This window comes from Panthera onca, chromosome C1, assembly GCF_046562875.1.
Source record: "Panthera onca isolate mPanOnc1 chromosome C1, mPanOnc1 haplotype 2, whole genome shotgun sequence".
Classification (NCBI taxonomy): domain Eukaryota; kingdom Metazoa; phylum Chordata; class Mammalia; order Carnivora; family Felidae; genus Panthera; species Panthera onca.
Genome location: NC_138346.1, coordinates 163,561,467 through 163,582,841, shown reverse-complemented (window position 1 = coordinate 163,582,841; position 21,375 = coordinate 163,561,467). Strand labels below are relative to the sequence as shown.

Below are 21,375 nucleotides of genomic sequence, written 5' to 3'. Positions count from 1 at the left end.
ATGAAAATCTAGGAATATTGACTCCCCTGGACTTTTAACAATGTGATTGTCATAATCTTCCCAAAGAGCAGTTCCAGGGGAAGTAAAGAGAGAAAACTGAAAGGGAAGGGAAATAATACGCTGGTTCCAGCTTTAGAAGCATTACTTCATCTGCTAGTTTCCCTTGTTGGATTTTGTTGTAGGACAGTAAGCTCACACTTGGTAACAACTCACTGAGCACTAAGCAAGATAAGAAATGGAACTGGATGTAAGACAGGCACAGATAAGGATATCTCTGAAGCTGTACCAGTATCTCCCCAAATTATGCTACAAAACACTTTTTTTTTTTGCCTAATATTATTAATTGCAGTACCTAAAGAGTGGAAGATTGTGAAATCCTGACAGTGTTTATGTAAAACGCACTGAAATCCTGTGACTCTTAATAGTCTGGTATCAGAACCAATGTAGGCCTGACCCAAAGAAAAAGCCATGGGTCAAATTTTTACAAATATTATTTTCAAACCTACCATAATTTTCAATGAGTGTGGGAACGAGTGTTGAGTAAAAGTTAAATAAATGATCCAATCTTTCTCTAGTTTGAAAGGTATATATATATATATATATATATATATATATATATACTTAAACTATCACTGTTGCACAATTGTATTATTTGTGCTAGTTTTTTTTTCCCCCCCATCTTTAACATGTGTAAGCAGTGTATAGTCAGGTATCTCTATACCTGGATTAAAATATCTTACACAGACTTATTTTCATCAGGAAAATCCATATTTCCTCCACAGGAAAACAATTACTATAGCTGAATCTCAGAAGTTTAAGGTATGTCATTCAAAATTCAAAATATGGGCATTTTATTGGTGAATATAATGAAAACATTAAGTGCAATGTTTACAACTATTTGTGGAGCATCAACTATAGACCAGGCTCTGCAAGGGATACAACATGGTCTCCTCTGCACAGAGTCTCACAACCAAGTGGGAAGATGAGAGAGCTTCCAGAAAAAAAGACAGTACAAGGCAATGTGGTGAGTCCCTTTGTCCCTGCCCTCAACCTGTGTATAGCAAAAGGAAGTAGCATCTTTATCTAGTCAAATCTCTCTTGGGTTTGAGCATGGTTGTTCCATTTGGAGCTACACATAGGTCTCCCTACAGGGTCTTATGGCCTTTGGGAGGCCATTATCAATGTTTGCCAAGATTTAGGGCAAGATTTGATAGGCTAGAAGTGACAAGAGAAGAGACCTTACTGGACAAGATAAGTAGCAACCAGAGTCCCTTGAATCCGTGGAAGAGAATTTTGCCAGTTTGTTCGTTCTAAAGAAGAGAGAGAACATAGTGAAAGATGGTGCTCCTCAACAGCACTGTGTCTATAGGCCCCTGACATGTTCGGGGAAGGAGATGGAAGCCAGTACTTTAAAATACAAGGACTGTTGGATTGAAGAGTTTCTTCTGTGTTGTGTCCCCAAAGGGTTGCTCCTATGACCACTGCCTCTTACCGACTATTGGGGAGCATGGGAGTCCTGATTATCCAATGTTAGAATGATACACTCAGAAATGCAATGAAGTGAATATTCATTCAGCAGCTCCATTTCCTGTTTGTTTACTTCACTTCCTTCAGTGGGGTGAGGGACATTTTCGCTGAAGGCTGTTCATTCCGCCCCATGACTTTGCGTGAGGTTAGATCATACATATTTACATATCATAGAATCTATTTATTCTTCCAAGGAAATCTGATTCCTCTGAATCTAAGAATTGTTGGTTTTTTCTTCACCTTAACTATACATAACCAGTGATGTAGACACCTAGAAATCCTTACCTTTCCCTAAGTATTCCCTGTGATTTTCAACCTCTGCCTTTACCCACACTGGTCCCTCCACTGTGATGTCTTCCTCTTCCCATTCCCTTTCTAAATTATTGAAATTATATCCAGCTCAAGCATCACCACCATCATAAAACTTTACCTGATCTTAACTGGAAGAAATTTCTCTTCCCTATGATAATAAGGTCTTATTAATTTTTTTGCATATTTTATAGTACTTACCACATTCTGTTCTATCTACAGCACTTATCACATAGCTATTTGGTATTTGTTCGTTCTCTCCCATCAACTCCTTGAAAGGATCAGACAATACTTAAAAGAGGCATTCTAGACAGAAGAGCTTCCAGACAGCACATCTGGTTGTGCTTACCATGGATCGTTCGTGCCTGTCATAGACTCAGAAGCATAGTAGGTGCTCAATAAATGTTTATACAATAATTAAATGGATGACAGGATTTTTAAATTTAGTGGGAAGTTTATGTCCAGTTTACACAATCTTAACTCTCAGTTCATTCACCATTCTTAGTCTTTTGTTTCTAGTGTTGTTTTTTTTTTAATTCCCCCTTTTAATCTAATCTTCCTCCCCTCCAATCCTCCAGATCCTCTCCTAAGACCTTTTAAGCTCCTCTTCCACGTGTTAGCAATTGTGTTTAATTTCCCTTATTTGTGTTCTAAGGACCTTAACATTGTCCAAAAAGTTTAAGAAATGGCTTTTGTTCATTGAATTGGAATATATAACATCTATCCTTTTGATTTATTTGGGTTTTTTTTTTCTCATCTTGGAAGAAGTCATGCATATAGATTCCAGAAATATTTCAGAGAAATGAGTGCATGAGGTTGAACTTACAGAGCCATGGTTTTGGCCTTACAGACATCTTAGAGATAATCAAGTCCTGTTTCCTCATTTTATCAGAGGCCCAAAGTCCTAGAGAGGTGATGTGACTGTGAACTGAGAAGACAAACAGATGGCTGGATCTGGTTTTAGACCCCCTTTTAAGGCTCTTCTCCCTGTACATTACGACTTGGTAGATTACTTTGCTCAAGCTACTTTTAAAATTTGGAGGCATGGGGAATGGTAAAGAGTTGGGTTGGGAATGGGATTAGGGAAAGGTACTTGGGAAGAAGGAGTCCCCCACCCTATTTTAGCTCTAAAATTTAACTTCTGCCTCATGCTGTCCGTTCTAGAATAACGAAAAGCCTGTCCAGAGGCCTTTGACCATAGTTCACTCTGACAATGTTTACACATTGCATTTTGGCCTCATTTCATGGACGGATTCCACCACCTGTATCCCTAAAGTGAAAATGTCATATACTCCAGCCAAAATTATCAAAAAAAGCCACAAAAGTTATAGCATTAACATGATGAACTATTTAGATAGATCACAGACAATCTGCATTACTTGATAAAATCACGTGCCCCATGCCAAACTTTTATAGAGGTCAGAATCTGGTCTTTTGATATCGGAGTAGAGAGAAAATTATTTATACTGCCATTAGCATCAGCTTCATTAGATACTTCCCTCATCTAAGGGTTTGAGGGGAAGCAGAATGTAGCCCCTAAAAAGAAAAACAGCATCTAAGAGAGGAAAGCCCTAGGTTGGTAAGCTCCTAACCACATTTCCTTCATTACCTCATAGGATCTTGATTTCCTTCTAAGTAAAGCATTTCTTTCTTAGCTTTCTCTCAGAATTATTTCCCATCTTTTTCTATTTGAGTTTCAACACAAACTGACTACAGAATTGAGTGAAATCTTCCCAAAGTTAAATCCATTTCTCATCTACTATTTTGCTTATACAGATAATATTAATTACTCCATCTGCCTGTCTTTTAATCTCTTTGTGTGAGGGGAACTTGCTACCTCCTCATTATATGAGGAGAACTTGCTAGCTGGCTGATGATGGCTTCTTTTCAGGATTTTTTAAATTCTAGAAACCATAAATATACATTGAAGGAAACAATCATCATCATTTCCTTTAAGAGTATGGTGCCTCAAACTCACCAGAGACCTACGCTTTGCTCTTGTAGCCCAGTGTTTCTATATTTATAGAGGAAAAGAATGCCAATGTCTGTTTGAACCAATTGAAGTGAAAAATGAAAAGTAAATTATTAGTTGATAGAGTAACATTTTAGAGTAGTAAGAATATTTCAAAATAGTAACAGTAATTGAACTATTTTAAGTAAGAGTATTTTAGAATAATAAGAGTGAAAGCAGGCGTGAGAGCTGGTTGGAGAGAAATTAGTACATTAGGGAAATAAGAATGAGAAAAAAAGGGCAAGAAGGGAGGTAACAGAGTGATAGAGAAGAACAGAGAGAAACTGGATGACAGAAATCACATTCAGATTTAGACACACGCTCCAGTCTGTTGGTGACAATGCCCCTCCTTCAGACAGTTCCAGAATTCCCTTCCCCCCCCTCCCCTCTCTCCTGGCTGGTAGAGTGATCTTTCAGCTCTCCTTGGTTTCTGGCCTCCCTCCCACTCTTCTAGAAGTAGAAAGAATTCAAAATGAAAAACTGAGGCATGTATTAGAATTATATTTCATTTAATTGCTATTTGTTTCTAGAAACTACTTTCATAATTAGTGGATAATTTTTTGGACAAGCAACTTCTCAGTATAAAGAAAATCACCAAAAGTTATCTCCTTAAAAAAAAATAACAGGGAAATTTTCTGAGATAAAACCTAATATCAAACAATATATCCATAAGCAAATTCTGAGGGAAAACAAGGGAAATTATTGTCCTATCAGAAGATAGAAAAGGACCTTGAGAAGATCTGGTTAATCTGTCTACCTTCTGGGAAGAATTAATGCTTTTTTAAATTCCTCCAGAGAATAGGCTACCACTTTCCTCAGTAACACACCCTGCAAAGGAAACAAAACATATGTTTCATCCCAATAAGACCCTCCGTTTAAATTGCTGGATTCAAATCTGATATATACTATCCTCATCTGTAGTTGCACAGATCCACATACATTTTAAGAACATGTCTGCAGTTAGGAAGAGCTGCCACTAGATGGAGCCCTTATATCTATATTCTGTATCCAAATCCTGGCAATTCTCTAGTTTGGATTACCACTCTCAACAGTCCATTCTCATACCTGTTATGCTGATGTACCTGTGAATAAGTAAGTGTTAATAAATTGTTGATAAAACTTTTAACACCCATTTCTATACTCTTTTGAGACAATTAATTTGAAACAATGCTTTAAATTTAAACAATATAAGAAAACAAATGAAGAGCTTTGGGTTTAAGTAGTTTCTATATTTTTTACTAAACCTTTCTGCTTGTATCCCAATCATAAAGAGACCCAATCATAGGGGTCTCTCTAAGCCTCAGTGAATGTGTGACTTGAAGTTTTGATATTCCCAATTGTTCAGTTTAATTATTACATCCACCTTTTTAATAGTTATTCTCTAATCTCATTGTGATTTCCAAATATTTTGTGCCTATCTGCCATTATTGTAATAAGCTTCCTTACAATGTGCTCATTCTAAATATGTAGAAAGATATTTGCCACAAATTATTTAAAATACATGTTTTTAAATGAGCTGTCTAAAACTTAAACATCAAGAAGTAAATGTGCCTAGCATAGCCTTCCTTACACAGTTCTACAACTAGTTCAACCCAAATATGTATGTATCTGTGTATGGCTTTATTTCCAGCTGATATCTGGCAGTAGCTAGGCATCTAATATAAACTCCTAACTTATCTGTGTAATTAGCATAATATAATCAGATTGTACCTTATTATAAAGGGAATAAGGAATGTATTTCAAAAGATTTCTCATTAAGTGATAATCAGATTCCAAAGGTAGTTTAAAATCTCCCCCACCTCCCTTCTTTCAGTCAGAATGTCTGGGTATTGAAGACAGAGAGCCTCTGGCAGTTTGGGTGACATTGTCCTCAAGCTGTTTTGATTCTTAAATATTTGGAACTTCAGAGTGTCTGATGGCTTGATCGTAGTTTTAAAACCCAAATATTTCTGTTTACTGCTTCTAAGCTAATTATATCCTCACCCTCACAACTTAGCCAGCACCCTTGTATGGGACTCTCCTTTGCTAATTCCATCAGTCCTATTTATTTGTGGGTTCATGGTTTCTCTTAAAACCATTTAATCTTTTCTTCTTCCAACCCCAAGCAAAAATAGAATGAAAACAAGTTCTTCTTTCCCGAAGTCTATGTAAAACTACTTAAATCCTCTGGTGTTTTCCTCCAGAGGAAACCATTTCCTTCTGGCCCCCTAATCGGGAACCACTAATACAGTGCACTCTTAGGGAATTCATTCAACCTTCTTTGGAGACTAGTCTTTGAATACAATTCTTCAGCCATACTTGTGGTGTCATTCAACTTAGCAATAAGTATTTTGCACTTGATAGAATCACACAGCCTTGTTATGATCAAGACAGATTTCTCTAGCAGGCCATCCCTATGATATGTTCTTTATAAAACCATGAAGGCTGCTGGCAAACATTATAGATATAGGTTTGTGGCCATTTCCCAGGGAAATTTAAACTTGGGACTCTGTGTCTCACACGCATGTGCACACACACACATACACACACACAAGTCAATCATTTTTTAGGTTTTCACTTATTTCTGAAAAATGATATTTACTATCCCTGTGATCTAGGGACCCAAATCATCATAAACCACTCAAAGGTAAAATACTATAACTTCTTTTATTTTTTAAACTTTCCATAAATATCTACAGCATCTTCACCTACACCCTCACAATATATACCCATATTTAGAGCATTCACCCAGGTCTGTGTATGGATTGAAACAGATCTAGCTTCAAGAGCTGTTAAAGCATTTTTCTCTAAGTCTTCCTCTGGACCACCCTAAGATTTGGTCTCTGGACAATCTATGTGTTTATTCTTTTAAAAAAGTTATCAGTAATTAAAACAGTTTGTCTTGCTGTACATGCAATTTAATCAACAAATATTGACGAGCAAAGGATTTTGAGGACAATGGGAAATATAAATAAGCCACAGTGCCCCCTCTCAAGAAACAGTGTAGTGGGGAAACAGACACAGAAAGTCTAACAAATGGTACTGTGTAGGTACAAAACATGAGGGGAGAACGGAGCACAGTGTATTATCACCTTCTCTCCTCCTCTAATAAGATGGCGAATGCTTCCTTTCACCTTTTTGTTTTAACATAATATGAATGAGGAATATTTTTCTATTTCCTTGGGAAGAAGGCAGGCTCCTGTCCCTCATAGATATCCTTTTCCAAAAAAGGACGTCTCAGGTTAATGGAAATAACTGTAGTCCTCCTCTTGAATGAACCATATCAGGGAGGGATAGTCTCTAGGCTAGCTGAGTTCTGGCTTTCCACTTTCACTTGGCTTTGTCCTTCCAAGGGGTTGTCCCTTAAGGGCCAAAGTCAGAGGGGCTGAAGGACTCAATGGCAGCTCCTCTTTCCTGGAGAGAGAGAGTACTGAAGCTTGGCAACAAAGGCCTAATGTGCCGCTTGAAGAGATCAGTCTGAAGAAAGGAGAGAATAGAATGGTGAACGTTTGCTGTCTCTTGAAATTTTGCTTTAAAGTATTTCATTTGTATTTTAAACACAATTAATTCTGGTAGACTTGCATAGTCTAAATATTTATATACATACATAAAGGAAAAGATCACACTCTTTACTATTAGCAAACACCTCACCATTAGGGGGATGCTTTGTGTTTAGGAACAGAACAGGACTCATTAGAATTCAGTAAGAAAAGCAACTTGAAGAGCACCTATAATGAAATTTTCTAGGAAGCAAAAAACCAGAGAGTGGCTGGACAGAGTGACTAGCAGATACAGATGCGCGCTGTCCAGAGAGATAGACAGCTGAGGTGCTATGGGGCCCATCCCCAGACCCTTCTCTAAGGTCCTTCAGCATCGGCAATTTCACCCGGCAACATCTCTAAGCACTCAGCTGTGGCAGCCATCTAAATTCCCGTAAGTTATATTCTGAGGGAAAAATCTTGTCAGTGACTACTACATTGGCAAGAGAAAGAGAGATACGGTTTTACATCCAACAAAATCCCAGCGTTTTTGTTTGTTCTTTGAGGTTAACGTGAAGGCTTTTATTTATTTTACTCTGGTTAGATTGAGCCTAGAGGTAGAACAGCAACTATATAATCAAGGTGGGTTCAAAAAGTATATGAGTTCAACCATGGTCTGGAAAATTAGTTGCCATTTGGAGACGAAGTGGTGGGTTTTACCTTAGAGCAATTTAGTGTCTTTGTGCACCGTCTTAGAAAATATATGTTTATTAAAACTATGCAATGGATTGTGAAGCATGCTTACAGCTATGAGTTAGTGTGTCTTCAATACTTAGTCAGTGGGTTTCTGATCCTCAAGTACCACTTTGGACATAGTGCTGGAGATGAAGTTTGAAAAGTATTGGAAAAAGCCCGGTATCCACATATATTCAGTGGCCAACATGAAAAAGCCACATTTTTTTTTTTAACTATTACATTGAACTGTTTATTTTTTTAACAGCTATGGAGTGTGATGCTCTTCTTTTTTAGTTTTTTTTTGTTTTTAATAAAAATTGTGTGTTTGAGGTGTACAACTTGATGATTCAATATACAAATACGTTGGCGAATTATACTACCGTCAAGCTAATTAACTCATCTCCTCACATAGCTACCTTTTTTGTGTACTCATCTCCTCACATAGCTACCTTTTTTGTGTGTGTCTGGTGAGAGCCCCTGAAATCTACCCTTTAGGTGGTCTCCAGTATTTAATATGATTTTATCAGCTACAGTCTGCATGCTGTACTCTAGACTTATTCCTCACATTCCTACTATGCAAATATCATCATTCCACCCATAAGACAGCTTTTATACTTCCAAACTGTTGTGAGAGATGAAAGCAATACAAGTCCTAATATTGGCAAGAGTGGTTCTTTTGTGAACTGTATACTCAACTGTATGCAAAACTAGAGGAAACTCTGTAAAAGCTGTGTCTCTAACTCCTTAGCATTCGTGATAGAGCAGGGAATCACTTACACAACCTCAAAGAAGATGGAGAGGAAAAACCAAACTGATTAAAATATTTGAAGGCATCAAATTTAAATTCTCAACACATCATGACATTTGTTAGGACAGTTTTTTAAATTGGCTCAAGAATGAATGGATGTGGTAAAACTATTAAATACAAGAGTGTCAGAGGTGGCCTCCCAGCCTGGAGGAGCTGAAGTTTGTCTAAGATAAGATCTCCCAGTGAGACAATCAGTACAAAGTCACAGAAAAAGCGAATCGTTTTAGTTTAATCCAGAACAGTTAGTATTCCTCCAGGCATCTGCTGCCTGATTTCAGAGACCATATTAGAAATGAAAAGAAGCAGTGTCGTATTTATGACATGTCAAATTCAAAGGCATAGCTGCTTGTGAAGGCCCTGTTATGCTTTGTTCACCTCAGAAAGAGATGTGCTTACCTGTCTGTCCCTCGTACAAACCAGTCCTGCATGTGACTGTAAAGATTAGTCCTGTGTCAGGTCATTGTAATGCCCCCTCCCTGCAAAAACCAACCATAGATGTCTCCAATCCTGAAATTCACTGGAATATTTATATCAGAAATTATTTTAGCGTAAGCAAGATCACTGTACTCAAATCTCTGTTTATCAAGTTTGCCTCCAACTCTGCAAGTGGAGGAAAATTCAGGCATTTTATTGGATTTCAGAATTCTCCAAGAACTCTTGAGAAAACAGAAATTAATGGGCTTTTGGCATTTCAAGAACCCATTGCTGAGATTATCAGAGGCTTCAGTAAGAAACTCACACAGAACAGTAAATCATTAGTAAATAAATAAACATTTCTAGTGAAATCTATCTCCAGTGTACTTAGCACTGTGCAAAGATCATATTTTATCCAGACCATTTGCAATTAGATGTACCCTAAAGACAGCTATCCAACAATGGCTTGCCTCCTACTTACTGGATGGTGTTTCTAGTTTTTAATGTGTGTGTGTTGGGAGGGCGGGTCAGGGGAAGGGTGTCACTACCACTTGAAAATTAGCTTTCCGGGAAGGATCCAATCGAGTCATCTACACTGTGACTTTCCCTCATCTCCTCAGGACAACTGCATTTAAATATGGGCCAAAAGCTTAAGTCACAGGAACGAGGCATTAATCGTTGGATTTCAGAAAATAGCCTTTTGGGAAGCTTAAGGGACACAATGGTGCAGTTTCCCTAGAACCTCTGAAAGTACAATGTGTACGTCTGCCTTCCTCAGATTAGGTGGATGCTTCAAGTCCTGGTTGAAGATTGCCCTGGAATCCTAGAGTCTGGTTTGATCAGTTTATGATCAACTCCAGAATGACAGAGGCATATACATAGAGAGGACTTGTATCGGGTGAAGTGAAATAATTATTTCCTTAATGAAAAACTAATTTAAATTCTAGGTTACAGTAGCTGCTTGTTGGGGGATGGCAACCACAAATTTAAAGTTGTGATTTTTTTTTTTTTTTTTAATATTCAGGAATGTGTTTCAAGCAATAATATATTAGGTGTGCAATACTTCCGTCAGGTAGATTGTCCTGGCTTTGGAAAGGCAAGAAGAAAATTGTTATGGCAGTCTGCTTTTATTTTTCAGGTTAAGCATGGATATGCCTTTTGAGGGTAGCTTTGATCATATGGTTAACTTGACGTTTGGACTGACGAGTTTAACCTCACCAGGGATGGGACTGGATTTAAGTCCCCCTTGTCCAAACTACAACATGCTTACTGCCTTCTCCCCCGCATCCCCCCACATCTCAGCCTCCAGGATCAGCTACCAACACAGCATTTTGTCCATTTTCATTGGTCTGACCACCCGAGGAATGTCCTGTTTCTTTAAATCCCCAGTGCTCAAATTGCCATGTAGAAACCAACTCCCTATCAATTTTCTCCACATTTAATCCTCAGCTCCTTGTCATATTTTCATTTTTCTGCATTGGTTCCCATGGTAACGAGTCTATTGGCAGAGAAAGTGTGACTCTGCTTTTAGCCTTCCACACAATACAAAATCCTTCTAGTGATCCTCGGGCAAGTGTCATACTAAAAAGCAGGAAGAGACTACAGTTCCCTAGGCTAATGCCTCTAATCCCTTACCCTACTGCATTTATTTCCCACCTATCCCCAAACCAGACCCACGGCCCAGAATCCCTTCACCTTTTGATACGAGTATTCAAAGCGCCCCCCGCCCCCCAACCAACTAGAGATGCAAGGATTGAACCTTTTTGTTCAGATGGCTTCCTCTTCTAAGTGTCAGTAACTTAACTGACATAAATGTATAGTTGATGGCAGTGGCCATTTGGAGGCAACATGGGAGAAGCAACTTGCACTCATTTTTCTACAAAATATCCTCAGTATGCATCTAGGATGTATACAGACCGGGGAATAAGTATGTCCTGAATCGAGCCTTAGGTCAGTGTCTAATGTTAGGGATGCGGACATTTAAACAGATTTTCTCCTAACCGACTAGTTAGTGGCACATGAGGGGAAGCCAAGGAGTCATCCCAGAGAACGGAGCTCCTGAGGAAGAGGAAGAGATAACAAAGATGTAGATGAGTAAAGAAAACATTGTAACTGGTGGCTGAATGTGGGCAAGGGAGCTTCAGCTGGCACAATTCAGGGTTCGAGTAGGGAAAAGGTAAGAAAACCATTGAAAGCTAAGGAAATGGAGCATAGAGAAAAAAGGAGTTTTTGAGTTAACTGTCTGCAGAAAGGGAGGGAGCCTGCAAATGAGAGAATAGCTTTACACAGACTTTGGCCCAACTGCATCTACAAAATATTTTTCCAAGTAATGTTTCTCTTAATAACAGATTATATTTTGTTTTGAATTTTAGAATTCCACTGTGGGTTGGCAGTTAGTTATATGCCTAGCAACCCCAAATCTCCTATGTCCTCAATATTTAGAAAAAAATCAGGAACTGTTCATCAGAAATTAAACAGTCCTCATGCTGAATGTGCTTTTTATTTATTTTTTGAAAAGTTAATGAATTCAGGGGAATGAAAATAGATGTTAGAAGTAAAAATGTGGGTATCTATACTTAAGAAAATTATCAAATGTAAGTGATCTCTTTTTTCGTTGGGTCTTATAAAATATGTGATACTTAAGCACATTGAAGTTTTCAAGTCAGCTGATAATATTGTACAAAGGTATTTTTGGCCCTTTAAAGGTTATTTTCCTACATTAAGAAAAGTTTTCTTATATTAAAAACTTTTTATTGTGACTCAGGTTTTGTGTCTTTGTATAGACACACATATGTAGATGTTTTTCTTTGCACACTTGTTTTGCACAGGTAAAGCAATGAGATTAATGCCCAGGTATGCAGGTCAACTTTTATGATAGCTAGATTAATGAAGGTATTTGATGAATGGACAAAAGCAATCATATTATAACTCTTTGTATCTTTCCATCTCTCTTCCCCTTCCCCAGCACTCTACTAAAGAACATCTCTTATTTAGTCAGGAAATCTTATGTAATTTTTTGGAAAGTCCACAGGAAAACCAAGTTGCAAGTCTCAGGCAGATAGAACATAAAACAGTTCCATATTTGTTAGAATGATCATTAGTTTTCAGAATGTAGTGCCAGAATCAATTCCATATTCAATACTTGTAGTCTTTCCTTGCAGAGGACTCTTACTGGTCTTGAATGTGGAAAAGGCATCTGTTCAGGGCAGTGCGTAGTGTTGTCTGTTAAGTTTTACTCTGGTAATTTGGTTTTAGCTTTGATGACACCTAGTGTCAATGGAATGCAATAAATGTTTTATACCGCTTTATGATGTTTAGGTGTTTCCCTTTAACACCCTCAACTACATTTTTCTCCTTGAAAACACAAGCCTTACTGTTTTCTGTTTGAAATGAAGAGAAAGATAATTGATAGGCAGATAAGCTGGATATTTTTGTCTCAAAGCCAGTCAAGTTTCTCTTTGTACTCAGCATAGAGAAGGGACTAAAGGAAGCTTAAGGACAATGGCACTGTCCTCATATAAAAGAGCAATTTTTTCCTAGTTAAAAAATCGGAGGTGAATCTACTAAATTGTTTCCAAATTTCAAAGACCATCTCAAATAACCTTGCAAAAGTAAGGCTGCAAGTACTATAGTTTCATTTTCCCACTGTATAACCGCCTAAGGGCACCCTCCCCACCCAGCTGCATATAAGTAAAACATAAGTTGAACTATGGTCTCTTTCTACTCAGAAAAGAAATATTAACAGCAGCAATTCTAAATAGACAGTGCTAGACTTTTAATCGGTCTGTAAAGAATTATAAGTAAAAGGATACTAGATACAGGTTTTTAGAATTTTAAGTACCCATGAAAATTATTCTTTCATTCCTAAACTACTTGACAATTGATTACTTTGGACCTTAGTTACTTAGAGGGATACAATCCTTTTATTACTATGTAAAAAAGTTCTAATTCCACCTATTTATATTAATATTTTTCCATATGCTAAACACATGCACACACATATAAACTGTCCATTTTCCTTTGAGAGCATATAATCAGCTAGTGAAATATTTCACTCTTTCGTAGGTTTAAGAAAAATTCCCATGCAGTGATGCAACACTGGGCCACTATTTTAGTAAGATGAAGACAGTCTCTAGACTCATTCTTTTTCAACATCTGACTTCACTACCATATGTGCAGCACAACAGTGACATCTTAAGGCCAAGTAACTAGAATTCCTTTAGCCAGAGAATTGGGATCTGTTTTCAAAGAAATTTCATTACGTTATCAAGTAGTTTTCAGGTTCACAGTTTGCAACTGGTAGATCTTTATAAATGCTTCTTTATGACTTCTTTTGCAGTCTTTGTGAACATTTTAATGTGCACTGGTGAACACTAACATTTTACATAGACATATTGTATATTAATGCATGCATTTCATTGCATAGTTTATTGACACTCCCCTTGTAAAGCTTTTATGGAAGAAGCAACAAGCCACAGCAGTATAGCAAAAGAGGCTTAATCTTTATAAATTGGGGCCTTTTCTGTCTCTTTGCTAGGCTAGGTGGCTGTATACAAATTCGGGTGGGAGGGGCAGGAAACACCTCTTAACATTTAAGGTTTTCTACATGGGTGAACTGTAGCCAATTCAAAACAAATTGCTTACTTTAATAACAAATTTTACCATTTTATAAAAAACAATTAAATCATGACATGTTTAATTGAAATGGCTGTATTGTAATTAATATTTTGAGATAATTGTGATTTTGAGCTTAAATTATATATAAAAAGTTGTCATTTTTGTATGTGTTAACAAACTGTATCACAATTAACAGTACTTTTTAGTTGAACTACATATTGATGTAAATAAAAACTGAATGAAGACATATTTACTACTTTATTAACATAGATTGTGAATGTACTTAATGGTTTTTTTCTTTTGCAGTATAAGACCATAATGACCTTGAAAGCTGCTTCATTTTATGTGCAAAGGAGTCCTATGAATCTATATTTTAAATTTACTGAATCAGTGAAATTAATTACTTTGTCAGTTAATTTGCAAATGCAAGCTGTATTCTCCAGTTTATTTTATGTACTGACACTAATTGGTAAAGGTGTACAATGTGATTAGAATGCATTTTGAAGATGCTTTCTGTACAGATACAAAATACAGGGACTAAAATAATGCTGTGCAGTGTATAGCAGAGCCATTTTTCGGCTTTGGTGTACTCAACTTTTTCAGTATTTAAAAACGTGTTTTGAATAACATAAAAGTCTCTTTATTGTATAAATAATAAAATGTCACCTTATTGTAAAGTGTCTTTTGTTTAATATCAAAGCCGATTTCTTAGCCACACAGTTGTGAAAAAGGCATGTTTCTTTTAAACCAAAAACATAACCATTATAAGCAATATTTGAAAAATGTAACTTTTATTACGGACATGTAGCTATTTATCCTTATTGGCAATGTTTTGGTTTTTTTTTTTTTTTTCCCATAATATGAGCATGCCACAATCACTCAAAAGCTAGCTAGCTACCTACATACCTGTCTATATAAATTAATAGACATTCTGTTGATTGGCTACTTAATAGATTCACATGGTAAGTTTCATAATGACTGATCAGCCTACTTCTGGTATTTTTGGTGTAAGTAAAAATGTTTATATTTTATTTTTTACTAAATCAAGTTAACCTATAACAAATTCCCTTTCAGAAAATTACCACATTAACTATAGGTTCAGTCTTATGAAGATTAGAAGCAAATTTGAAAAGTAAGGCTCTGGAAATAAAAAAAATGCACAAGGTTGGGTTAGAACACACCAAAAGAGTAGGTTATGTGTACAAATACCTGCTAAGTAAGTATTTAAGAAAGTACAGGTCAAGATTTCATTGCAGTATATGTTGTTAGTTATTTTCTGCTGCTGATAACTATAGAATTAATAAAATAAGGTCTTCAGGACTTTAAAAAGAACAAAAGTTATTTTTAAACACTCATACTTGGAAGATAAAAATATGCAGATCCAATCTCTTTAAATTTCTCGAATCCAGAAGTACTAGATTATTGTAAGGAAACTTATTACCAAGATATCATAAAAAATAGACATACTGTATATTAATACATGCATTTCATTGCAAGTTTTAAATTCAAAATTGTGAGAAAAATTATAACACTTTTACTGTTTTCTCTACCAGTAACTACACTTCATGTAGCATTTCTGACAAAATGGTTTCATAAGATATGGGGAAAAGGCTAGAAAAGAAACATTTCAACTAGATTAAAACAAAAACAAGACAGTGAATATTAATTTAATACTTATACCAAGACTAACCGTATCACATAAGTCTTATCATGGGTAAGAAAAGTCATTTTTTTAAACACCAAAGAACAGTTTTGAATAAAATTCAATCCAATTTTATATCTAACAAAAAGGTAGAAATTAGATGGTCATATTCAAATTCATTGGTCACATTATATGTAACACAATGAGAAATGGGGAGAAAAAACCCACTTCTACAAAAATGCTTTATCATTATAAAAATATTAAACTACATTAAATAAAAATTCACATCTGAAGAAACTGCTATCTTATAAGGAATGAAAGTAAGATAAATCTTATGCAAAACAATCAGAATAAATGCATTAACACTGTATGTGGTTATCACAATTATAAATGCACACGATACCTTAGAAAAACATTACTTATCAATGTTAAGAAGTCTAAGAATGAACATGATCAAGATTATACAACAACTCCAATTTAAGTAGGAATCCGGTCTCTCAAATATTCCAGAATAGCAGCTGTTCCTTTCATTAATATGGCTGCTCGAGGAACACGGAATGGATTTCCATCTAGCAGTAATGTTCTAAACAAAAGAGAGAATTAAGAATTTCAACATTTTCCATTAGGAAGGCTTTTATTCTAACTTCATTTGCAACTTTATAAATAAAATGTGTGTATTATTTTCTACTTGTCCCTTTTCAAATCTAAGCATTTCAATAGTTGGAATTAGAACTACAATAATAACCCAAACAACATTAACTGAACACTTATTATATGAAAGGTATTGTGTTGAGTAATTTATATTCACTGACTCTCTTAATCATCTTACAACCCTATGATCTAGACAGCATTAATATTCCTATCTAATAGATAAGGAAGCATAAATCCTGAGGAGTAAGAAAGACATATCCAAGATCATTCAGCTACTAAACAGAGGAGCTGTGACAGGAACCCCCATTTTACCCATCCTCTTCTCAATCTTATAATGATCATATACAACATGGTTCAATTATATTTACACATTAGAATGAGCATACTGACAAGTACTCATACCAAGGACTATAATAAAATCCACATATCCCACCTCCACCCTGAGAAACATTAACACGTGTCTGCTCTCCACCTCCCTTGACCAGATACACACACAAAATCTATTCACATGTTCTGAAATGAGGTTTAATTTGAGATTTGAGTGCTGTTTGATTTGTTTCTTTATATAACTAATGAAATAAATTATAAAATAAAGAGACTTTTATTTTAATTTTCAAACTTAGGTGTGTAAATAAAGTCAAACGATTCACACCTTATTATACAGTAGATCTAAATTACATCTTCAGTATTTCTATGGTCCATGGGGATTCTTTTAAAGGCTGTTTTCTTAATTTATAGAAAGGAGTTCATTACAGTCAATCCTCCTTATTCACAGACTCCTTATGCACTAACTTGCCTATCATCAAAATTTATTAGTAACCCCAAATCAATACTCATGGCACTTTCGAGGTCATTTTTGGATATTGCACAGGGCAGCAAGAAATTTGAGTCAATCAATAAGCACATGCTCAGCTGAGGTTAAACAGGTGATGTTCTCCCTTCTTGTGTCAGTTCTCATACTGTAATCAAGTGTCCTTTCTGTGGTCTAGTTAGTACAACATTTTTTGCATTTTTGTACTTTGTGTTGGTGATCTCACTGTTTAAAATTGGCCTGCCAAGTAAGGGCTCAAGTGTTGTCTAGTTTCTCTAAACACAAGAAGACTATCGTGTGCCTTACAGAGAAAATACATGTCAGATAAGCGTCATTCAGGCATGAATTATAGTATTATTTGGCCATAGTTAAATGTTAATGAATAAATAACATGAAATACAGAAACACACAGAGAACAAGGTTATGTATTGACTGGTTCATGAAAATGTGACCAGAGGCTCAAAAGAACCTAACTCGATACTTCCCCAGCAGAAATGGCTGTTTTCACGAATTTGGTGTTCACAGAGACTTTATAGAATACAAACTACTGCAAATGACGAGAACCAACAGTATTTTACTCTTACATTCACTAATACGAGGTACCAAAGCAGATGTCAGGGTGTCCTAGTAAAATATGCCAAGCCATCATCAGTTTCAATAAATTACTTCTGAAACATTCTGCTTAAGCACTTGGCTTTCTGTTGACATCTCAAACTCACTTTCCATTTATTTAACCAGCACTTATTGGGTGCTTACTGTGTTCTAGGCACTGGGACAACTCTTTTCTAAAGGAGGTAAAAGAAATGGTATAAATGAGTCCAAACAAATCAGGATGGAAAATCAGAGGAGGGACTAACTGCTTGGAGAAGCGAGAAAGTTTTCAAAGATGATACTTAGGTTGATTGCTGATAAAAGCAGGGTAAAGGCATTTGAGACTAAGGTAACAGCTAACACAAAGAATAAGGAAGACCATGCTGGGCTTGAAATACATGGTGACAGTCTGTAACAGATTCTGAAAAACCTTACCTGCACAACTGACATTTTTACACAGTGGAGTTTCAAGTTAGACATATATATAGTGATGGCAAAAGTATCAGAAAACAGTAACTACACTATATTATACCATATAAGCAAAGCTAAAAAAAATTATATTTGCTAAAACCTGAAAAGCACAATTGGTATTCTGGATTTTGTTACCTGTTATTTTTAATACAACGTCAATCTTTTTTTACTTCAACTGTCCTACAAAAGTACCTCAATAAGAGAGAAAAAAAAATCCTTACAAATCAATAAAATCAATGGAAAACTCTAGTAGAATGGTGTAGCTACCTTAAGTTCACACAATTACCAAGCTCTGGTGGAATCTGAAGTAGGTCATTATTTTGAAGGTCCAATGTGATCAGCTTTTCCATTGCCTTCATTTTCTGAGGGTCCACAGATCCAACCTGATTGTTACTAATCAAAATTGTTTCAAGTGTGGGGATGTGATACAGAACTTCAGGTAGTATTTTGAACCTATTAAAATATGAACAGAACACCTAAATATATTGGGATCAGGGCAAAAGCATTCTTTCAAATGGATTATCTTAAGTCTGTTATCATGATGTAGTTTTCTTTAGTGTAATTCATTTTGTATTTGATATAAGTCCTCTATCCCAATTTTAAAGAAAATGAACTGATTTTGGAAATCTTGAAATATATGTTAAGTGGACAGACTTGTAACACTTTCTACTTATTGTGTAAATCCAACAATGTTTTTCTCCCATGTTTTTCTCTTCACATTTAAGAAACCGGGAAATCCTTCTGAGATTCTCTATAAAATGTCTCCATGTAGGTATTATTCCTTAGTTCATTTTTACTTCTTATGAGACAGAATTACTGCCAATGTTTTAAGTAAATGTTAGAGATTTGTATTTTGCTTTGATGAAGCTTCCAAATGAGTGTATTCTTGGTTCTTCAAAAGATGACTAACATAGCCTGCTGCTTCCTCATCCAAAGCAACACTGAAGATGCCACAAGAAAGAAGGGAAGGCTGACAGCTCTCAGCAATTAATGCAACATTATTGAGGATCTTTTGGGGGACAGTGGCTGGTTTGGTTTCAGTGTGAGATAAACTGTGTCATGGACTAGAAATGACAAGGGATGGGCTGAAGGACAGTTTTATAGTTGTGGCCTTTTTACTTCCACATACAGGCCTTCTTTTGCTGCCTTGATGTAGAAAGAGAGAAAGAAAGAAAGAAAAAGAAAGAAAGAAAGAAAGAAAGAGAAAAGAAAAGAGGAGAGACATGGAGGGAGGGAGGGAGGAAAGGGGGGAAGGGAGAGAGGAAGAAAGAAAAGATGAGAAAAGGAAAGAAAAGAAGAGAAAGACTAGCAAAGGTAAACTCAAGGCAGCTCTGAAGTTCCAGAGGGACTGGCGAGTGAATAACTAGGAGCACAGATGGACTGAACAGCCCCTAAGCGGTCTTCCTCTTTTTCCACACCAATGCATGAAGAAGCTAATTTAAAAAGGTGTAGCTCACCTGTTCACACAGAAGTTAGGTTAGCTTTTGCCATCTCCCCACAGACGTTACTTGACAGTGTGATTGACAGCTCAATAGAAAACTTAATAGAGAACTGATAGTTTGATTCACAAATAAAAATTAGCAGAGATCCAAGTAGATATATTTTTAAATAATGACAATAATGATATCATTGTTGACCTACACATGAGAAAGCATGAGCAATAATGAAGCAGACAGGACAAAAATTTAAAGAGGCAGTATTTTAGTTACATCACTGTGCCTTAGCCTCGTCAACTGCAAATGAGGAATAATAATAGTACTAAACTTACACACTTGTTATAAGGACTGAATAATTCTATTTCAGCTGGAATACAGTAAGTAAACGTTAGCTATTAATATTTAGATTGTTAGCAGAATCACTTTCATCATAGGAAACACTATGACATAGTTGTTAAGAGCCCAACTCGTGGAGGCAAACCACCTGGGCTCAAACCCCAGATTATTTACTATTTATGTGAACCTTAGGTGAGTTACTTAACTTCTAATCCTTGATTTTTAAGTGAACATGGTAATACAGAACTATAATGACAGAAACCACCTTTTCTGAGGATTAAATGCGATGTATGTACTTAGTCCTCTATCAGCACATAATAAGTTCCCATTAAATATTAGTTTCTCTTCTTTTTTAAATGACTTTATTTATTTATTTAGAGAGACACAGAGAGAGAGAGAAGAGTGTGCAAGTGGGGAAGGAGCAGAGAGGGAGAGAGAGAATCCCAAGCAGGCTCTCTGCTATCAATGTACAGCCTGATGAGGGGCTCGAACCCACAAACCATGAGATCATGACCTAAGCCTAAATCCAAAGTTGGAGGCTTAAATGACTGAGCTACCTATGTGCCCCAATATTAGCTACTCTTAATTATTAGCAGTATCTTTATAGTGTTTGCAGAATAAAATCTATTATTTAGTATATAAATCCCTCAGAGGGCCTGCTACTGCTTATATGCCAAACTTCATTTGTTACTTCTACTTCTCTAGCCCCTTACTTTATGGTCTGATCCATATCAAACTGCTTGACATGTCCCAAACACAAAGTGTTCTCACATTTTTGTGCCTTAGTACGTGTTATTTACTCCACCTTGGATGCCCTATCCCTGTGTGTCTGGCCAACATCTAATTTTCAAGTCTTACTTTCAATGCTGTCTCCTCCACCTTCAAGCAATCTCAGGAAATACATTTACCTATGCACTGTGTTTTCCCTATAACAATTATAATTATTTATTTGCATATCTGTCTTCCTACTGGGCTGTAAGTTTCAGTTTCTTAAAATTGTTAAAAGGAACAAAATGTATACTAGACATCAGCTGTGAAAATTCTAAGAAAGCAATATCACTTTTTAATTCTAAGTAGAATAAAGTGAAAATAGACCTGAATATTTAAATAAAGTAAACACATGGGGCTGTTTTATTTGGTTCTTTTAGCTGTATTCTCTAGTAAAACCTACAAATTCTCCACAGAAAAATCCTTAGTCATGGATTAGTCGGTCTCACCTGTTAAAGGAAAGATTAATTGTTTGTAGTCTTATCAGTGATTCCATTTCTTCAGGCAAAGAATTTAAAAAATTGTTCCTAAATTGGAAAAAAAAAAAAAAGAGATGATTTACAAAGTTTGAAAATCTGTACAACTTTAATTTATAATTAAAGTGTTGATCAGACAAAAAAATTACGTAGCTTGGTTTCTCAGTCCTTGATCTATCTCATTAAAGCTAAGTCCTAAGAATTCTGAATTAGTCAGCTGTCTCAGGTATTTGATTTGTATGCCAAATCCTAATACCAATATGCAACCAATTGATAAAACAACCAAGTCTTTAATAATAGATTTAACAGGGCAA

The 21,375-nt window shown here is 36.0% G+C and overlaps 1 protein-coding gene across 2 annotated transcripts in view; it reads right to left on the bottom strand.

Annotated features, from left to right (window-relative positions):
- Positions 1 to 13,603: 13,603 nt before the first annotated feature.
- LRRC40 (leucine rich repeat containing 40) overlaps positions 13,604 to 21,375 on the bottom strand; it is a 49,311-nt gene continuing 41,539 nt past the window's right edge. The window contains exons 13-15 of one of the 2 annotated variants that reach the window (XM_060625490.3): positions 21,035 to 21,112; positions 18,332 to 18,498; positions 13,604 to 16,104 (exon numbers count right to left, since the gene is read on the bottom strand). In XM_060625490.3, the coding sequence (XP_060481473.1) occupies positions 16,091 to 16,104; positions 18,332 to 18,498; positions 21,035 to 21,112 (259 nt within the window). In that variant the 3' untranslated portion in view covers positions 13,604 to 16,090. Of the gene's footprint in view, positions 16,105 to 18,312; positions 18,499 to 21,034; positions 21,113 to 21,375 lie in introns of both variants that reach the window. The other variant, XM_060625489.3, reaches the window with a different exon arrangement.